We start from the raw sequence: 21,542 nt of genomic DNA, 5'->3' as shown, positions 1-21,542 counted from the left end.
TTGAAGATGAGATGAAGAGTTTTCTAGAAAAGCAAAACATAAAAGAGCTCATCACCACTAAACTAGCCTTACAAGAAATGTTAAATGGACTTCTTTAAGCTGAAATGAAAATGTGCTAGTTAGTAATAAGAAAATATATGAAAGTAGAAGTCTCACTGGTAAATATATAATAAAGATAGTGTATTAATCACTTATAAAGCTAGTATGAAGCTTCAAAGACATGTAGTAAAAATAACTACACTAATTAGTTAAGGGAAACACAAGAAAAAAAGATGTAAAATGTGACATCAAAAACATAAAATATGGGGGGGACAGTAAAAATATAGAGTTTTAGAATGCATTAGAACTTAAGTTATAAAATATAATGTTATAAATATAATGTGTTATACATAAGCCTCATGGTAACAACAAAGCAAAAACCCATAGTAGATACACAAAAGATAATGACACAGGAATCTAAGCATACCACTAAAGAAAGTCATTAAACCACATAGGAAGAGAAAAGGAGAAGAAGAAAGGAACAGAGAGGAACTATAAAACAGCCAGAAAACAAACAAAATGGAAATAAGTATATAGCTATCAGTAATTACTTTAAATGTAGATAGACTAAATTCCCCAATCAAAAGACATAGAATGGCTGAATGGATAACAGAACAAGACCCATTTTTTATATGCTGCTTACAAGAAACTCACTTCAGATGTAAGAGAAAACACAGACTGAAAGTGAAAGTGTGGGAAAAGATATTCCATCCAAATAGAAACAAAAAGAAAGCTGAAGTAGCTATGCTTATATCAGACTAGATAGACTTTAAAACAAAGACTGTAAGACTGTAATAAGAGACAAAGAAGGGCATTACATAATGAAACAGGTCAACAAGACAATATAACATTTGTAAGTATGCACCCAACATGGGAGCACCTAAATATATAAAGCAAATATTTACAGACCTAAAGGGAGAAATAGACAGCAATACAATAACAGTAGGGGACTTTAATACCCTACATTCAATAATGGATAGATATCCAGAGAGAAAATCAATAAGAGACATTGGCCTTAAGTGACACATTAGACCATATGGACTTAACAGAACATTCTATCCAAAAGCAGCAGAATACACATTCTTCTCAAGTGCTCATGGAACATTCTCCAGGATAGATGATATGTTAGGCCACAAAACAAGTCTTAATAAATTTAAGACGATTGAAATCATATCAAGCATCTTTTCCAACCACAGTGGTATGAAACCAGAAATCAATTAGAAGAAGAAAACTGGAAAATTCACAAGTATGTGGAGATTAAACAACAGCTACTGAACAACCAATGGGTCAACAAAGAAATCAAAAGAGAAATAAAAGAATACTTTGAAACAAGTGCAAATGGAAATACAATATGCCAAAATTTATGTGATGCAGCAAAAGCAGTTCTAAGAGGTAAGTTCACAGTGATAAATGCCTACCTTAATAAACAAGAAAAATTTCAAACAACCTAACTTTACACCTCAAGGAACTAGAAAAAGAGCAAATAAAGCCAAAAGTTAGTACAAGGGATGAAATCACAGAGTGGAAACAAATAAATAGACTGAAAAGATTAATGAAACTAAGAGCTGATTCTTTGAAAAGATAAACTAAATGAGAAACCTTTAGCTAGACTCACCAAGAAAAACAGAGAGAGGACTCAAATAAATAAAATCAGAAATGAAAGAGAAGTTACAACTGAAACCACATAAATACAAGGGATCATAAGCTACTATTATGAACAATTATACACCAACAAGTTGGGCAACCTACAAGAAATGGATAGATTCCTAGAAATATACAACCTTCCCAGACTGAATCATGAACAAATAGAAAATCTGAATAGACCAATTACTAGTAAGGAGATTGAATCAGTAATCAAAAACCTCCCAACAAACAAAAGTCCAGGACCAGATGACTCCACTGGTGAATTCCACTAAACAAAGAAGAGTAAATGCCAATCCTTGTCAAACTCTTCCAAAAAATAGAAGAAGAGAGAATACTTAAAAACTTATTTTACAAGACCAGCATTACCCTGATATCAAAACCAGACAAGGATACCACAAAAAAGAAAATTATAAGCCAATATCTCTGATGAACATAGATGCAAAAACCCTCAACAAAATGTTAGCAAACTAAATTCAACAATATATTAAAAGGATCATTTACCATGATCAATCGGGATTTGTTCCAGGGATGCAAGCCTGGTACAACATCCACAAATCAGTCAATGGAATACCCCATATTAACAAAATGAAGGTTAAAAATCATATGATCATCTCAATAAATTCAGAAAAAGCATGATAAAATTCAACATCCATTTGTGATAAAAATTCTCAACAGAGTGTGTATAGAGGTAACATTCCTCAACGTAATAAATGTTGAGAGAATATGACAAGCCCACAGCTAACATCATACTCAATGGTGAAAAGCTGAAAACCTTTCCTCCAAGATCAGGAACAAGACAAGGATGCCCACTCTTTCCACTTTTAATCAACATAGTATTTGAAGTCCTAGCCAGAGCAATTAGGCAAGAAAAAGAATTAAGAGGCATCCAAATTGGAAAGAAAGAAATAAAAGTGTCACTATTTGCAGATGACATCATATTATATATATAAAACCCTAAAGGCTCCACCAAAAAACTGTTAGAATAAACCGAATGCAGTAAAGTTGTCAGATTGTTGGATGAGGTAATCATGAGCACGTGACTGCCAGATAACCTGTGAGCTGGACCTGGACAACTGCAAGCTCCTCATCCCCTACCTTGTACTTGGATTGTACATTCTGCCCACCATTCTCACAGTGGGAGCTGTTCCAAGGACATAGCATTGAAAGAGTAAGGTGGTGTTGAGACCATCTGGATGGTATACATGATTGAACACAGTTAAGGCCTCTATATAAACTTTTAAGATTTTGGCAGGAGGGTGTAGAGATCTACTGGTCTTGCAGCCACCCAAGAAAGCCTCATAAGTAAGTTTCCTTGCTTATTAAACTTGCCACCTACAAATCTGGAGTGGTCTGCCTCTTTTCTTTGGTCTCTCTTTGCCCTTTACATATGGGGGCCAATTTGTGAACCAACAAGGATACAAAATCAATACACAAAAACCTGTTGTATTTCTATACACTAATGATGAACTATGAGAGAAATTAAGAAAACAGTATCATTTATACTTGCATCAAAAAGAATAAAATACCTAGGAATAAACTTAACCAAGAAGTTGAAAGACCTGTACACTGAAAACTCTAAGACATTAATGAAAGAAATTGAAGACGACACAAATAAATAGAAAGACATTCAATGCTCATGGATTGGAAGAATTCATATTGTCAAAATGTCCACACTATGCAAGGCAATCTACAGATTCACTTCAATCTCTATAAAAATTCCAATGGCATTTTCCACAGAAATAGAGTAAACAATCCTAAAATTTGTATGAAACCACAAAAGGCTCCAGATAGCCAAAAGAATCTTGAGAAAACAACAAAGCTGAAGACATGCTGCTCCCTGATTTCAAACTGTATTACAAAACTATAGTAGTCAAAACAGTATGCTATTGGCATAAAAACAGACATATTGATCAATGGAACAAAATAGCCCAGAAATAAACCCCTGCATATGTAGTCAATTAACTTACAACACAGGAGCCAAGAATATACAATGGGGAAAGGACAGTCTCTTCAATAAATGGTGTTTGAAACATGCACAGCCACATGCAAAAGAATGAAACTAGACTACCATCTTATACTATACACAAAAATTAACTCAAGATGGATTAAGGACTTGAATGTAACACCTGAAACTATGAAACTCCTAGAAGAAATAAGCAGTAAGCTCCTGACATCAGTCTTGGCTAAGATTTTTTGGATTTGACACCAAAAGCAAAAGCAGCAAAAGTAAAAATAAACAAGTGAGACTACATTAAACTAAAAAGCTTCTGCATAGCAAAGGAAACCATCCACAAAATGAAAGGGCAACCTACTGAATGGGAGAAAATATTTGCAAATCATATATCTCATAAGGGGCTAACATTAAAATATATAAAGAACTCATACAACTCAATATAAAAAAAAATCTGATTAAAGAATGGGCAGATCTGAATAAACACTTTTTCAAAGAAGATATACAGATGGCCAATGGATACATGAAAAGATGCTTAACATCATTTATCATCAGGGAAATGCAAATCAAAACCACAATGAGATATCACTTCACATCTGTTAGAATGGCTATTATCAAAAAGACAAGAAATAACAAGTGTTGGTGAAGATGTGCAGGAAAGGGAACTCTCATACACTGCTGATGGGAATGTAAATTGGTGCAGTCACTATGGAAAACACTATGGAGTTTCCACAAAAAATTTAAAATAGAACTACCATATGATCTATTTCTGAATATTTATCCAAGGAAAACACTACCTCGAATTGATATATGCACCCCATGTTCATTGCAGCATTATTTACAATAGCCAAGACATGGAAACAACTTAAGTGTCCACCGATGGATGAATGGATAAAGAAAATGTGGTGTGTGTATATATGTAGACATATATATATATATATATACACACACACACACAATGGAATATTAGTCAGCTATAACAATGAGGGTCAAAAAGTATAAATTTGCAGTTATAAAATAAGTCATGGGGATGTTCTGTACAGCCTGGTGACTATAGTTAATAATACTGTATTGCATATTTGAAAGTCGCTAAGAGAGTAGATGTTCGAAGTTCTCATCACAAGAAAAAAGTTTCCATTTCTACATCTCTGGCACTGATATCTTCAGAAACCAATTTTACTTTTAAATTACAAGAAATTTAAATTTAATGCCTGCAAAAGTTGCTGCTGTGATTGACTTACTTGGATCACTTCTTGGATTAGATCGACCAAGGACAATTAAAGATGAGCCACATCTACCCATACTAAATTATTCAACAGTTAATCCTCTGCACTACCTGAAGAACAAATGTGGATGAGGGGCAAATTTAAGTCAAACTGGAGCTATTATACAAAGAAAAAATTTAATCAGATAGAAATGTCAAAATAATGTATAAAGCTAGAAGTATCTATTCTACATATTCTATGGTATAATGTAGAATTTCAATGAGCCAAGTCAACTCTTTTAAAATTATATTGTACTTAATAAATTATGAAACATATTCACATAAAAAAATAAACAGCTTTATATGAAATCAACAGACTGGTAAAAAACTAGGCCATAAACTAGAGCATCTTGGCTCTTCTTCAGGGAGTCCAGCAAAATAAACTTCTGCAAACATGATTCTGGTTCCCGTCTCCCCATGTGAGACCTACGTCTTAAATTTCTGGTTAATATTTCAGCAATCACCTACCACTAAAGGATGACTGTTCTTGTTTTATTTCATTTGATGGAATAAGAGGCCCAAACACATTCTCTAAAAATTATGTTTAAGACAGCTAGCCAGTGAGGCCACCCCAGGTTACATAGCCAGATGTCTGCCATGGGCTCCAGTTTCTGAGAACCTGGGGAAACGAAACCAGAAGTTCACCACCTATCACAACTGAGATGGCAGGTCTGACCCTAGGTAGGTTAGAGCTAATAAACTGCCACACCTAATGCCCTACCCTAATTCCTTCAATAAAACAGCATCTGTTTTAAATATCAGAGAAGGAATGAAAGATGAGGGCTTGAACGTACAATAGGGAAGCAAGAACACGGTAGAAATGTCTCTTCCCTCCTATAGTGAAGGTACTGCCTTAGCTGAAACTGTTTCTTTAAATTATAGAAATTGAGGAAAAAATAATCACCATTCCCCCTAACTTCCACTCCCTACCCAAAATGTAAATAAAGGTATTAATAGTGATAAGGGGTAAGAGAGCCTACTCAAGATATGACAAGATAGGCTAAAAAGAATAGGGAGATAACAATCTTAAAACTGAAGGGCTTGGAGACATCAGACCCCCTTCTCACTTTATTCTAGCATATTTCTTTAAAAGGCTTAAAAAGAAAAGAACAAAACATTCCCTTTGATCTTTTTGCTTTCAGTGTAAGCACGCATTTTCTGGAGTTAAGACCCATTTTGGTTCTTTGCATTTTGTATAGGTTTAGCAGTCTATGCAGGCCAGGGGCAAGTAGAGAATTCTACTTCCACCCAGTCTTATTTATATATCATTAATGTTGTGGTTTTATATGTTAATCGACCTTGGAGACTGAAAACTGAGTTTTTCAAACCAAGAATTTTGTCAGCTAAGGAAAGGAAAAATCCCCAAACTATGAAGAATGCTGAAACTACCACCTAAATGGCACCTAAGTGCGTAGGAACTGTTGATATGCAGCATAATTGCACTAAAAATTAGGACCAAAAATATCACCTTTAAAATGGGTTTTTGCAGAGGCATTCTTGTTTAGTAGACATAAAAGGTTTCTTATTCCTTAGCAGCCTGTCAATGCCAAGGACCCTTTTCCTGCATCCTAAAGGTGACCATATATAGTACCATGTTTACAGATGCTTCCAGAAGATAAAGTACCACAGCACCAAAGCATATTGTCCTAAATGCACCATATGGATCGAAATGCCTCTGTTTTCGTATAAGTGGTGAAAATAAATCAGAGTGATATCTAGACAAAGCTACACTTTGATATATGAGGAATCTGCACAACTACATGTTTATAGTATGATGGAGCCTATGGTGCCAGATAAGAAAAATGCATTTTGCAGGTAGACCTAAATCTTTATACCGTTGTGATTTTTTAACTGACCTGTCTCTTTTCATCATGGAGAAGCTTCATGACCATAAATACAGGCAACTACTGACAATATAACTCATCCCTTAAAAATAGTTTGTTCTTAGCAGCAGACAGTTTAAAAATAAAAATAAAAAAGGCTTTACTTACCCCAGACAAGGACAATGTATCTCAGTGGAATGAAGTACAGGATGACTGTGAACACACAGAGGGCTATGATGGCCAGCCAGCTTAAGAATGGGACAGTCCAGTTGAAAGTACTGAATAAGAAATTAACACATCAGCAATCTGAGCACTTCATACTTTTTTCAAACAAAGATTAAGATAAATATGATTCTGACTCAAAATCTGGATTAGGCTATCTAGTAAGACTGCATTTCCCTCTGGAATAGAAGCCAATTGTAGTAGGCTATCAGAGGACAGAGTTTAGTCATAATCTGCTGAATTCCATGAACACAAGGCCCAGGTAAGAGCCTTGCCACCAACCCCTCCAGATTGTCTCAGGTGACTTCAGAGTCTAAGCCATTGCACTACATGGGTGACTCCCCACGTAATCAAAACAAAACAAAACAAAGACTTTGTTTTTCTACTTCTAAAACTAGTACCAAATCTTGTTTTCTCCAAATTTTCTTAGAGGAGAATGCCCCTGGGCCTAACATTCTTTCTTCTATCAACTCTCACACTGGATTCCCCACACTGCAAATAAAATGTTGCCAGCAATCATCTATAGACCTAAATGTTACACTGTGCTATAAATCCTCTGAACTTTAGAATTCTTCAGAGGAATACTCGCTTCCCACTTTAGCTGTGTTTCAAATGGAACTGGAAGTCAGGAAGGGGAAACAGAAGAGTTAGCCTTGTAAAAATTCACCTGCCATCATTGCCCTTCTGAGCAGAAATACAAAGACAATTAAGAAATAGTCAGCATTGCCTACTATTCTCCTTATATTATTTCCGGCAAAGGAGAGTGTGGCATGTGGTAGATTTGTTGGAAAGACTGTGAAAAGGGAGTGTAAGCTGGACAAGTGTGGGTGATGGCAGGGCCTGGCTGGCGGGTCTGCAGTGTTCCCACCCTGCTGGTGACTGATGATATAAAGTCAAGGAAGGCTGCAAGGCTGTGTATTGACAGAGAGACAAGATCAGAACAAGGAACAGAAACGGGATCAATGAACAGAAGTAGACGAAGTTACAAAAAAGACAGGACTAAGAAAATAGGAAGGAATTTAGTGGGACAAAACGGGAAAAGAAATGAAAAATGATGACATAGAAGGCAAAAAAGATGATGTAGAAAATCAGGGAAATGGAATATGAAAAGATTGTAATAATTTAAGGCTTTTTGTGTAGAAATTCTGTAGTGAATCTCTGGTGGTTTTAAAGAGAGACTGACAACATTATAAAGAAAACAGAGAACCACTGTTTGGAATCTTCAGAGTTAGGTAGATAACTGTATCACCATTTACAGGCACACCATGGCAACTAACACATCCTGTTGCATGACTCTTTAGCACAGTTTAACGAAAAGAACAAAGAAGGGAGTGGATCTGTGTTCAAAGCCTAGATTGTATGTGACTTTAGACGAGTCAACATCTCTACGCCTCAGCTTTCCCCTTTATAAAATGAGGACAGCTTCTATTGTATCAAGGAAGACTGATAGTGATGGTAACATGCCAATGTGAATCAGGTGATATCAGAGTTAATCAATTCCAGGAGTCTAAAGTATGGCATTTCTTCTTATAAGGTAATGAGAAGGGCCCCAAAGACACTTCAGAAAATATGAAATTGTACATGATATGGATATATGTTAGTGTTTTTTATGTCTTCTAATTTCCTGGTAATGTATGTTTATTTACTTGTGGTAGGGTTTGTCCAGGGCAGTTTCTTTCTTTCTTTTTTTTTTTTTGTTTGAGGAAGATTAGCCCTGAGCTAACTGCTGCCAATCCTCTTCTTTTCTCTGAGGAAGACAGGCCCTGAGCTAACATCCATGCCCATCTTCCTCTACTTTATATGTGGGACGCCTACCACAGCATGGCTTGCCAAGCGGTGCCATGTCCGCACCCAGGATCCGAACCGGGGAACCCCAGGCTGCTGAAGCAGAACGTGCACACTTACCCGCTGCACCACTGGGCCAGCCCCTCCAGGGCAGTTTCTGATCTGATAAAGGATGATTAAAAGATTTTCTTCCTATACTGTGTCTCGGCATAATACTTAGGAGTTATTCCGTAGCTTTGCGGCATATGGCTTGCTTTTTGTGACTCTCTAGGTCAAATGTTTCCTAAAAACGTTTTTTGTAGTAAAAAAGCCAAAGTTGGATCAAACTGGATGTCTTGTTTTCAGTAACTCTTGGGGTCTGACTTTTCTATCTCTGTTTGCCTTTTTCCTCCCACGGCCAGAGAGAGTGTCCTGTAACTGTCACCAGGTAAAAGATCATGTCTTCCCTCCTTTACTGACACCTGTGGTTCCCTTGCTTCTGCCCTTTGTGGAGAGAACTGAAGGTGGAGGGTTGCTTGCTTTCCTGTGGCTCAGCTCAGAGCTATCCATCACACTACTCTATGTGCGAGGGCACTGGCTCTTCACTCAGAAAACCCTCCTAATAGGCAGCCTCACTGAAAGGCTCCCGGTATTCTCCTTACTCCTCTTGGAAGGATAGATAAATGGCAAAGAATGCTAACCAGCATAGCTAATGTCAGGGAAAAAGAGACTGCCCTCTTCTGTTTCCACAGTGCATTATGAAATGTAAATCTAAAATATGATCCTCCCCGCCAAAAGAGATGCAATTCAAGAATGTTCTGGAATGATTACTTAGTAACAAGATGTGGTAATTATAGAGGCTGTTCACTCTGAACCTAAAGATTGCTTCTGAATCTGCTTTCTGGATAGATGCATTTTATCCCAGGTGACCCCGGGAGAATTTCTCTTTTTTAGTATTCAGAAGATTGTTGTGCAGAAAAAATGGCTCCTACAAGACTCACTGGATCCTATGCCATATTCCTATATCTCAGTCTATACCTATGGGAAGTTCTGTAAAATCCAGTTTTCCCCAAGGCTGGTCCACAGCCAGGATATGGTCACATCCCTCAAGAGGCCGTGATGTTTTCCAACCAAGCACCTATTCTGAGGTCTCCCACCACCCAGAGTTACAAAGAAACCTCTTCCCCTCAGGCATTTACTAGCCTGAACTCAGAACTGACCCAGCTTCTTCTAGTATAACTGAGATGCTTCTGTCAGGTATCAACCACAGTGTACCTCGGAGAAAAGACAACACTCAATAGGGAAATGCCCCATTTAGGACTTCACTCAATGCTTCAGTGGATAGGGTGTGGAGAACAAAGGAACATTCTTAGAGATGGAAATAACATGGAGAGGAGGAAGGAAAGAGAAAAGATGTGGGAATCAGTCTACAGATGTCTGAGACTAAATGTTGCTTAGAGGCGCATTTGGGAGTGAGAGGGAGGCTGTTCTGTCTAAGATGATATAAGAAAGTGGAAACTCAGCACCTATGCATATGTGGAAATGTATTAAACAAAAAATTATACAAAATAAAATGCATTATCCCTTGAAACATGAAAGGCACCGGATGAATGACTCACACCTTTAGTTTAAATAATTTACTCCTTTCAAATTCTGTGTATGCCCAAGGATCCAAATCTGCAGAACACTTCTGGTTATGAATAATAAACAATGAATGGATATATAAAACTAGAAAAATGTATGCTATCCAGATACACAGCATCCCTCCTTGAATAGACTATTTAGCAATCACTATGTAGGCCAATTTTCCCATAGTTTAGTAGTATGGGGCCTTAGTATTTTTTTTTTTTTTACTAATAATCAATTGTTGTAAGTTCACCTTATTGTTTTTATGATTAAATAGTTGCTTTCAAAAGTATATTAGTAAATAAAATTATTTCAAGTAAAACACAAGTACAGTCAGCCCTCTGTATCCATGGGTTCCACATCTGCAGATTCAATCAGCCACAGATCGAAAGGCCTACAATAGTTGCATCTGTACTCAACATGTACAGGCTTTTTCTCTTGTCATTATTCCCTAAAAAATAAACTATAAGAACTATTTCCATAGCATTTACATTGTATTAAGTATTCTAAGTAATCTAGACATGATTTAAAGTATACGGGAGGATGTGTGTAGTTTATATGCATATGCTACACCATTTTACGTAAAAGACTTGAGCATCCACAGATTTTGGCATCCCAGGGATCCTGGAACCAATCCCCCAAGGATACCAAGGGATGTAAGTATTCTTAATTTTACATTAGACTTCAATGAAGCTGTTTTCCCTTATTTAAAATAATTAAGGAAAGGGGATTCTTTCTTTTAAATTATGAAAATTCTGTGCATTTTCTAAATGACAAAGGACCAGTTTATTTCATATGTAATTTTCTCAGCTATTTAAATGCACAAGTTTGAAAGAATATTTCTGTAGGGCGTTATATATAACACAATTTTTTAAAATTTTAGAGTAACTTGATGAAAATATAAACTCAACCAATAATAAAATGCAGGTGTTTCTGGATTACCTGAAGTCCTCATTTAGCTTGGTTTATTTTTTTTCTATCACGATTTCATATTCCGTTTAAGAACAAAGTCTTTCACTGTGAAAATGTGCTAAAATTTAGGACGGTGTTATTTCTTCAAAGCTACAAGTATGACTGCTTTCCAACCAATATGTTCTAAATTTCAGGAAGGAAATTGACAGAACTTTCATAAAACCAAAGACTGGCAGAAACAAAGTAAATAATGATGAAACTGAGCAATAGATCACCCAGAAGGAGTGTCCCCTGCCAAAAAGAGTGTGGCATTTCACCCTCCGAGAAACAAATGGATACTCTGTCCCACTGAAGGCCAGGGCTCACATGTCAGCATCACTCACTTCTTTATCCTTTCGCCAAAGGAAGCCACTTCATCTAGGATGTTCTGGACACTGATACATACTTCCTGGATAGCATAGATCTTATTTATAAATCCCTTTTTTTCACTGTCCTGAAATACAATAAAAAAAAAAGACATTCTTTATGAGTAAAGGTATTCTTCAGTGCTTGAATTCTTTGAATTGTTCCTCTCTTGCATTTTTAAATATAAATAAACTTCATCTCTGAATATATATAGATACTTGGACCCCACGAAAATGTCAGGATAGAAAGGGAGATGGAGGAGGAAGGTTCCCCAGCATCATGGACCTGTGCTAATATAAAGGTAGCTGTACAGCATGAGACTCAGCTTCTGTTGCTCTTGCCCTGATGAACAGAAACAGTTCAGCTGGGGGGAGGGTGTAAATGTGTAAGAGAGAGTTTAGGTCTCAGAATGGACAAATCCAGAATCTGAGCTAACCCTGAACCCACCATGACTCACTACTGAGCAGACTCAGTTTCTTAACCCTACCACCCATAGACCTAAGTTTAGTCTTGGCTCCAGAAATTTCAACAGCAGAGAATGCTCGATGCAAGTGAGAAGACCTATGAGCAGTGAAAACTGCAAAAAATGACAAGGTCAACTGAAACCCGTTATGTGGACACTTCCTAGGAAGTACCTTAGATAGCTCAGATGCACTGTGAGCCTGGCCCTTTTCTTAATAGTCACATACTTGATACAGTAAAATATGCTGTATTTAGGTTCTAACTAAATATTTTTCCCCTCTTTGTACTTAGTTCTTCATTTTAAAACTTGTGCTAGATTTAGGCAAAGCTTGTGTGCTCCAGGGAATGAGTGGGTGGGGACTGAGCATAAAGCACCCAGCGAGTGGTGTGAGCCTGGGGGGAATATGCACATTTTGTAATTTTAGACCCAGAGGAAGAAACAGTGGTGGCCTTTCACGACTGAAAATTTTGCTTAGTAGCCTGGCATCACAGGCACTTGCCTAGTCTGTTTGGTGGAGACCATCCAACCCCGATTCCATGACTCCATTCCTCCATGCCAGCTTGAATATCTATGGAAATGTAGATCCAATTTCATTACTTTAACTTCTTTTGAACACTTGCACACTGTGCCAGAACACTTGAGACCTCATGTGGCAGTCAGTGCTTGGTAAAAGCAGCCAGAAAGCTAGAATAATAATGTCGTCATGTTGCACATTTACATACTGACTTTCATTTCAGAAGAGTCTAAAGTACATTGCACTGTGAACACTTGGCTGGTGCTGGCATCCTGCCACCTTAGAAGCTGAGGGCAAGTGAATGACAGGTGTTTGTGCGGCCTCCAAAGACAACAGGGTACAGTGGGACCGAAGACTTAGAGGCCAGCTTTATAACAAGATCTTTAGATAGCAGTTACTTACATTTTAAATTTAATTCCCATGGGAGATATTGTCTACATTATTCATCTTGCTTATGCCAGAATGGCCTGTCAGACAATGAGGTAGATGAGATGCATAAGGCTCAAAGTATAGTAAACAATTAAATACACTCGGGGTCCCCACTACCTTCAAATGTTGCCCTTCACTTGTCATTACAGACATGGGTGCATCAATTTCTTGTCTTTTTCCCTTCCTAGTAATAAAATGCATCAATTTCACCTATGCAATTGTACACTATAGAATAAAATGGATAACCAGTGGCTCCTTCTAGCTCCTTTAACAACTACGAAGTTGGTCTGCTCTAATAATCTCCATGGCCTTCAGTGTTCTCTCTCAAGCGCTGGCTTCAGTCATTTATGTCTGTGTAATAAAGTGCTCGTATAAATATTTTTCTACATACAGAATAAATCAAGCTGGAGTTGAAGCATGCTGGTTACACAGTGAAAGTTCACTGAGAACAATGTCTTAGTAGTTCAAAATTATGATGGGAAAAATATTTCTTTCACAATAGCAATAAAATATATAAAATACTTAGGCATAACCGTAGCAAGAAATGTACAGATTCTCTATTAAGAAAATAGAGATACTGTGCTTCTGCATTGGAACACCGAATATTAAAAGAAAGCATTTTTTCAGTTGAATGTATAGGTTTAATGCAATTTCAAGCAGATGCTAATGTGTTTGGAGTGGAGTGAAATAAGGAGAATTTGATAAAGTGTTTTTAAAATTTGTTTGGAAGAATAAATGAGTAAGTATAGCCAAGAAATTTCTGCAAAAGAGAAATAATGAGAAGGCATTTATTGTACCAGATATTTAAGTAATTAAAATATGAAAGATGAGCCCTGAAAGAGAAATTGGTGTATGATAGAGTACCACTATAAATCCATCATCACGAAGGAAGCAGTATGTTACTGGGTAAAAGTGTTAACTATTTGGAGAAAATTATGTTAAATCCTAGCTTAATAGACTCTCAAATCTATTTGAGATATTCCAAATCTACCTCAGCACCTACCTCAAATAGATAGCCCCAAATACATTCTTTTAGCAAAAAGCTAAAGCAATTCATAAAAGAACGAGAAAATATAAGTAAGCTATTTACTGACTTTGGAATAGGAAAGAACTTACTAAACATACAAGCAGTCAAGGAAATCACAAAGGAAAATAATTGATAGCAAAAGTTACATCAAATTAAAAACTTGTTATGTCAAAAGTTGTCATAAATTTAAAAGGCTAAATGGGAAAAATTTTGCAGCAAATATGACAAATCAAGGGATGCGATTTCCAACGTATTCAATAAACATCTGAAAAAATTTTCATTGCAGTTTTGTTTATAATAACAAAAAGAAAAATCACTAACATGTTGAGTGGAATTAATTATGGTACATACAATTGATAGACTATTATGAAATCACAAAATAATTGTTTAAATAAAACATTTAACGAGAATGAAAATGCTTATGATATAATAGAAATTGAAGAAAATGGGAAGTAAATGTGATATAGAGTATAATCCTAACTTTTTTTGAAATAGGTAGGAAAAAGAGGAAGAGAATGTGTCAAAATATTAAAGGTAATGGAAGTTTACCTTCATACTTTCCAGTATATTTAAATTCTTTGCAATTAATGTTTCACTTTCATAATCAGACTATTTCCCTGATATTTTCTTCAATATCAATATTAAAGGAACATGGGTAGGAAAAAATAAATGAATTGAGTGAATCATTGAGCATGATTTCATGTGGTTTATCTATTTTTTTCTGAATGTAATTTTCGTATTTTTATACCTCTCAAATTATTTTTAGAAAGAAGTAGAATATACATAAACTCTCACTAAGCACTGTAAGCAGCAATAAGTGCTTTTCACATAGCTCATTCAATCCTCACAACTATCCTACAGTGGAGATATTTTTCTCCACTCTACAGTCGAGGAAACTGAGCCGCAGGGGAAAATGACAGAGGTTGGATTGGGACTATGAATGGCCAACCGCAGAGCCTGTTCTCTCCATAATATACCACGTGACCTTCCCATTCTACCCAGGAAGCTTTCAGGTCCTACCCAGAACCCCCGTGAGATAAACAAGAAGACTTGAAAACACTGAGAAACTTATGTTGTAGACACCACGATCTAGCCTTGAGCTCATGATGCAGCTCAAATCTTCAGTGAGAAATGAAATCCTGAAACCTGATTCAAAGTGGGGAAGTGAAAGATGTGTCAGAAACCACCAGAATTAATGTCAATAATGCAGTGTGCAAATATTAAATACAGGACCTTTGTTAATTAGATGTGTCATTGAGGCATCTACAAAGACTATTTTTAGCAGATAGTTTAAAATCCAAGTGCTGATGTATTGGCTAAAGAGTTTCAAAAACCTGCTCACTCTTAATTTTCTTTGTTTCTTCTGCACTCCCAGCCCCTCACCCTTGGCCACCAAAAAAAAAAAAAAAAATAGGATGGTCCATGATGTTGGCAAAGTTTGCAAAAGCAAATGCTTTGGGATAAAATTTTTATTTTAAAATCTCTTTCATCAAATTCTATATTCCTCCACTGTGGTTTCCAACCAATGAAGTAATTATTATTTATATACAGTATATGACCCAAAACTGCAATAGGTAATGGAATTGCTTTGGGTTGCATTCCAATATTTCATACTTTTTTCACTAATGTTCAATACTTTATTAGTAGAGAATAAATTGGTACATTTCTTTTATTGTCGTTTTTGCTTTCCTTTATAAACCAGCTTGGATGAAAGAAATACCATAGGGTAGTTAATCATCCAAAGGCTTGGTAGTGACACTGGGTTTTTTTTTAGAAAAAAATGCATTATTAAGGTTTCCTTTGAAGATGTAAAAAAAAAAATTACCCATAAAAAAGAGCTATGACTATAAATCTGAGAACATGTGAGACTTATATTGTACAACTTTTTCTAATGATTCTATATAACCTTTTAAAATCTTATATTTTAAATAGTCCACAAAATATCAATAACTGCAACTTGAAATACAGTGACTCTTTCATAGTCACCTATTTTACTATCTCATATCATAACAGAAAGTTAACTAGATTCTTCCAGAGAAGTATCTACTTCCTAGTTTTGAGATATTTAGGAAAATCTAAAGACCTAAAGAATCAATAGAAGTAGCTTACATATTTTGGAGAATCCTGTTCCTTGACTTTCAGGCTAAAATGACAAGTGCCCCCATTCATTGATTCTATTCTGAACGGGAACAAGAAGCCAAAGTGATAGGTGTCAAGGGATGTGTATTTTGGGCTGGGTTCCTCATGCATCCAGCTGCATCCTGCCATGGTCATTAATGCTAGTTAGGGGCCCTGCCGAAGTGGTCATTGTCAGCCCTGTTGACATCATAGAAAATGGATCTGTTGAACACCTGTGCTGTATCAATCATAGCAGGTATGTAGAATATGTTTACTCCAAATATCAATGTTACAAAATTAAAGTTATCTCACTTTCTTTTTAGGGTAAGAGAATGTCTTAAGAGTACAGGGAGGTGGGGGAGCTATTAAATCTTAGGCCAGGATGAGCATAAAATAGAACTGTCCAAGAAAGCCAGTGCACATGTTCATCTTATTATTTCCTGGAGGAAGCATTCAGATTTGCCAGCCCAAAGAGCTAATCTTGACCATAATTTGCCTTTCCTTTAAAGTCTTGCTATGTAATCTCCGGCAAAAGGTTAGCGATAAGATTGACTTTTGCTCTGGGACATAATTGTTATAGTTTACTATTGACTATAGTTCTTCAGTGAATAAATACAGCCTCACCTAGCACAAAGTGTACAATTGTATTTGGAATATGTTTATGTTTCATGTGATTTATTTTTTATGCTAAAGATGGTGTTGGTGCACAACTTTCTTGGTTCAATCAGTAAAATGCCCTGCAAAAGAGACTTCCTCTCAGATCTATACTTCTAAGCTATGGAAAATATATTAAATATGAGGTATACATTGAATAAAGGCACACAAAGCGATGAAATGTTCTGTGCCAATATTCCTTCTTTTTCAGATGTAAAAACTATGTTTCAGCCCCAAATCTAGAACACTGAAATTCTCAGAGAATAGCCTGGCAATTCAGAGACCTTTGGCTACTGAATCTTATCTCAGTGTCTTACTCAGTTCTTATTATATCAAATCTTACCAGGTTACTTGGTGCCTTGGCTCTTTTCCTGATATTAACCTTAAAAATAGGAACCCACCATTGAGACGTTAAGATATATTTAAGGTTAAGAGGACACAGGGACACCATTTAAAGACAGTATATTTTTCTCTTAAAAAATAAAATCCTCAAAAACATCTACACTTCAGGGTTATAAAGAGGACTAAATTAAATATGATAAGATATGTAGAGCTCTTAGTACAATGCCTGGTGCAAATAAACTGTCTATATATTATTAGTAATAAAATTATGGATACAATTCCTTATTAAATGAATTCAAATTATTTTTATCTATTTTTGCTTGCATTAAAAACAACATTTTGAAATACTAGAGAGAATTCCCAAATATATGAAACCTTTATGCATGTTTAGTTTTGCCCCAGATGACTTAGTGTTAACTTGTCAGATTTCATTTTACAAAATGATGGTAGATTATTTATAATGTTACATTCAGAAGATCTTTTTTTCCCCTCTTCTGCTGACTCTGAACATGTTTTTTTGCAGAATGGGCATTTACCTGGTCTTAATTTTTTGCTTCCTCTGTTGCAAGGTAGTCCTATGCTTTTCAGTACTCATTTTCTACAATGCCATTTTCAATCACATTTAGTTGTGCCTTGCCCTGTTAGTTTAATGCTATACGATTTCCATATAACTTTAAAGGTGATTGTAAAGTAACAAAAATTTGCAGAGACATGTCCCCTGGGCTGGGCAATGTAAACAATAGGCATGTAAAAAATGGCAGCTGGCACTCGGAGTTATGATGAAAGCAAGGAAGGAAAGGAAAATAAACGGAGAGAAAAAATAGAGACAATAGGAGAAAAAACAAGGGAAGAAACAGAGAAAAAGAGAGAAGGAGGGGAGGGCAGGGGCAGGAAAACTTGAAGAAGAGACTGTCCAAGGGACTGAAGGAGGATGAGGAGGAGACGAAGAGCTTCGGGTGAACATGAGGAGGAAAGGAAGACATCCGGGAACAGAAACAAAATGACACAAAGCCCAGGAAAACCCAAAACTTGTTAACTAACCATGTGAACTTCTAATTAAGCAAAAATAATTATTTGTAAAAGGTGGTACATAAAATGTTTAATTTCTATTAAATGTAAATGTAAATAAACTTTACAGAAAGCCCCCAGGGATACAGATGCACCTGTTATTAGGAGGGAGGGTTCCCCGGAGCCGAACTCCTCATCATATAGGCCCTGAGGGACTTGCAAATCTCCCTCTTCCTAATGATTTAAGAAAACTCTTTACAACTGTCCTGCTAGTACTTGAAAGCTCTTAAAAGATTAGGACTATATATCAATATCAAAACCTTTGACTTAATCTCCTTGCCAGCAGGCAGGAAGTGTACTTTACAGAGAGTCAGAGAGTGGCTTTACAGATGATTCCATCTCAGGCTTTTGTCCCTGGAGAAGTTCTGCTTTCAGATGGCTTCCCATGTGAAAGGGCCACCAGGCCTGGCTCCAGGCTAACCTTGATAAAAGCCACAACAGAAGCTGTGAGGTTGCTGTTCCCAAGTAACCAGAGAAGTACATAAGTGACAAAGGACACTTTCACCCAGGTTAGTACAATACAAGTATTGAGATAAGAATTTGTATGCCTCACAGAAAACACAAAATTAACAGATTGTGGAAAGGTTTTGAAAATGTGAAAGCACACTCAGGATTATGGTGGCCTAGGACAAGTGACTGCCTGTCCTTATTACTCCTCTCAGAAAAAAAAAAAAAAGTTATATAAGGTGTGCCCTAAAATCTCTTCTGGTTACAAATTAGCCAGTTTACAGAGAAGATAACAAAGGCTGTAGAATGGCCTCTGGCCCTCAGAGACATCTGAAAGCTTGTTTGAGGACATTACTGGTGGGTGGCATTTCTCCTGCCTTTCCTATGGGCTCGGTGGTTGAAGCCTGAGTGACGCTAGGGAAGAGAAGCACCCAGCTTGTTTCTGAATGCAAATAGCAAATGTTGGCTAGTTTTCCTTTATCCCAACTTCTAATGAAAAAGTGTGTACCTGCATGGGCCTTGAAAAACGTCTTTTGAAACCGTGTGTTTCATTTTCAAGTGTTTAAATACAGTTGGGGTTCAAATGCGGAGCCAAGAGGGCGACTGAGAGTTTAGAGGAGGCTGTGAGCACTCTATTGTGATGGACGACCACAGTCTTGTTTGGAAGGCAACCAGACTTCTGGCTAATTGGCTCTATTGCTAATCATGGCTCAAATCCTGCCTTCATTCTTTCCTTAAGCTATGTGATTTTGAGCAATTTACTTACCTTCATTTGTACAATGGGGGTAATAATGGAACCTACCTTCATGGTGGTTCTCGATGAAATGAGTTTAATCTATTTAAAGCATTAACCACAAATGTCTGGACACAGGAAGTGCTCAGTATCTGTTAGTCATTAATATTAACAATTTGAAGTGACTGAAAAAAGAAATACTATAAAACTTTTAAGTGCTAAATTTTATTAAATCTTAATAAAGATGACAGAATTTTCTCCCTTATTTATGATAAGTCTTGGGAATCTTACATTTGTGTAACTTCTTTGTCATCTAATATGATCATAGGTTATCTGATATGTATCTTCTGACATGATCCTTACAACAGCCACACAGGGTGGTAGGCATTGTTACTCTCATTCCCTACATGAGGAAACTGCAGATCACTTGTCTAACAGCCCCAACTCAAACTTCTACCCCAATCTGTGCTCACTCTCCTTTGCTGCCTCTAGCCATATGTTTTCATCTGAGATATGAAAACTAAGCAGACAGTTCATTTGTTTACAGTATTCCCTGCCCACTAGTAGTTGTACCTTCTCCACAGGCCAAAGGTAATCATACTCATGCAAGACACACATCTTTTTATCATGTGATTTTTATCTATCAGTGCTTATGCAGGTAAAACTTCCCGTTAGAATCAGTGAGTTGATCTTCAACAAGCCTCATGGCTGAATCAGGGCCAGATTTTAGAATTTAATCTTACATAGCACAAGCTTTGTTGCTAATCTCCTTACTAGCACAATTTTTAATCAAAAAAAGATTCCTTTTATTATATGCCCAGAAAGGTATATACATGAACGTGTGGAACTCTCAAAGATTTTTTTCTTGAATAGCTTTGTTACGAAAATAATCACTTACCTTTGTGTAGGACTTTATGGCTTATAAAGCATTTTTAATTTATCTTCCCACTTGGATGGCAGGGGCAGGTGGTTCCCCCATTTTACAGATAAAGAAACTGAGGCTTGGAGAAGTTAAGATCTCCTTACCAGTTAAAAAGTCTTCCTGGCACTTTACCCCATGTCTCCTGACTGTAACTGGGCTTCTTTTAGGTCACTGTCAAAAAGGCATCAAGTCACATATGGTGTTTCTTCACTACATTGTTTTATTATATTTAACTTGGCTCTTCCCAAAAATTAATCTTGAGTTAAAATCAAATTGTGTGAGAAAAGAATCCTATTAGCGTTATAAAAACAATGCTCTTTGTGACATCTCCAAAACCGAGTAAGGATTGCTTTGTAAAATCCGGAGGCTATTTTTCTTTACAAATATTTTACAAGACAAACTTGTACCCTTCTATAAAAGCACATCTGCTGTAAATTACTCCCTTACAGAAAGAGAGAGAATCACCATCCTTTCTTCCCATCTGAGCTTAAAAGAGATTTGTTGACATAGTCTAAGGCCGGCATAGACAAAACAGCACAGGAAAGAGGAGGCGGTCAGCAGGACCAAGGCTTGGCTTTGCTTAAACTAATTCCACATGCCCCATGAACCATTAGCTGTTCTTTATTTCCTGCTCTAAAGATCTGTAGTGAAAATAATCTGGGGTAGGGAAAAGCTGCACTTATTATTTTTTCCCCCAACAAGATGCTGTGTGAGCAAGGAGAACAGATGAGCCACCTTCAGCAAACCGAGGTCTTTAATAATCCATTTTTCAAACACTACTGGTATTTCCTTTCCAAACAAAGATGGACTGTGACTGGAATCAATTTCATCATTTGTATGGTTACAATTGCCAAGTTGCTGGAAATAATAGCCATTTAAATACTGGATAATATTTTTTATATGAAGCCAACAACAGTTTTATTGCTATCCAATTTCCATGATTTGTTTGTTTGCTGTAAGTTTTCAGTGTTCTGAGAGCATGATGTTTTGGGATAAGGAAAAGTCTTAAGAACATATCAGGGGAAAAGCAATGTCAACATTGTGTTAATGACCTGACTCTAATCAACCAAACAAGTGAAATTAGCATTAGGAAAAAATGATTTACTCTACCATTTTGGGCTTTTCTCCCTCAATTTCACTATAAACTGCATAATATAACATCACTTACCCTTTTC

General features: G+C 36.5%; 1 protein-coding gene across 29 annotated transcripts in view; it reads right to left on the bottom strand.

The window, feature by feature from the left end:
- The window catches only part of MCTP1 (multiple C2 and transmembrane domain containing 1), a 499,995-nt gene that overhangs the window by 6,794 nt on the left and 471,659 nt on the right, over positions 1 to 21,542 (bottom strand). For all 29 annotated transcript variants that reach the window (XM_023617967.2, XM_023617972.2, XM_023617969.2 and 26 more), the window contains 2 exons: positions 11,629 to 11,738; positions 6,890 to 6,999 (listed from right to left, as the gene is read on the bottom strand). In XM_023617967.2, the coding sequence (XP_023473735.1) occupies positions 6,890 to 6,999; positions 11,629 to 11,738 (220 nt within the window). The remainder of the gene's footprint in view (positions 1 to 6,889; positions 7,000 to 11,628; positions 11,739 to 21,542) is intronic.

This window comes from Equus caballus, chromosome 14 (assembly GCF_041296265.1).
Source record: "Equus caballus isolate H_3958 breed thoroughbred chromosome 14, TB-T2T, whole genome shotgun sequence".
In the NCBI taxonomy this organism is placed as follows: domain Eukaryota; kingdom Metazoa; phylum Chordata; class Mammalia; order Perissodactyla; family Equidae; genus Equus; species Equus caballus.
Note: the sequence above shows the minus strand (reverse complement) of the source record. Positions and strands in the feature narration are given on the sequence as shown.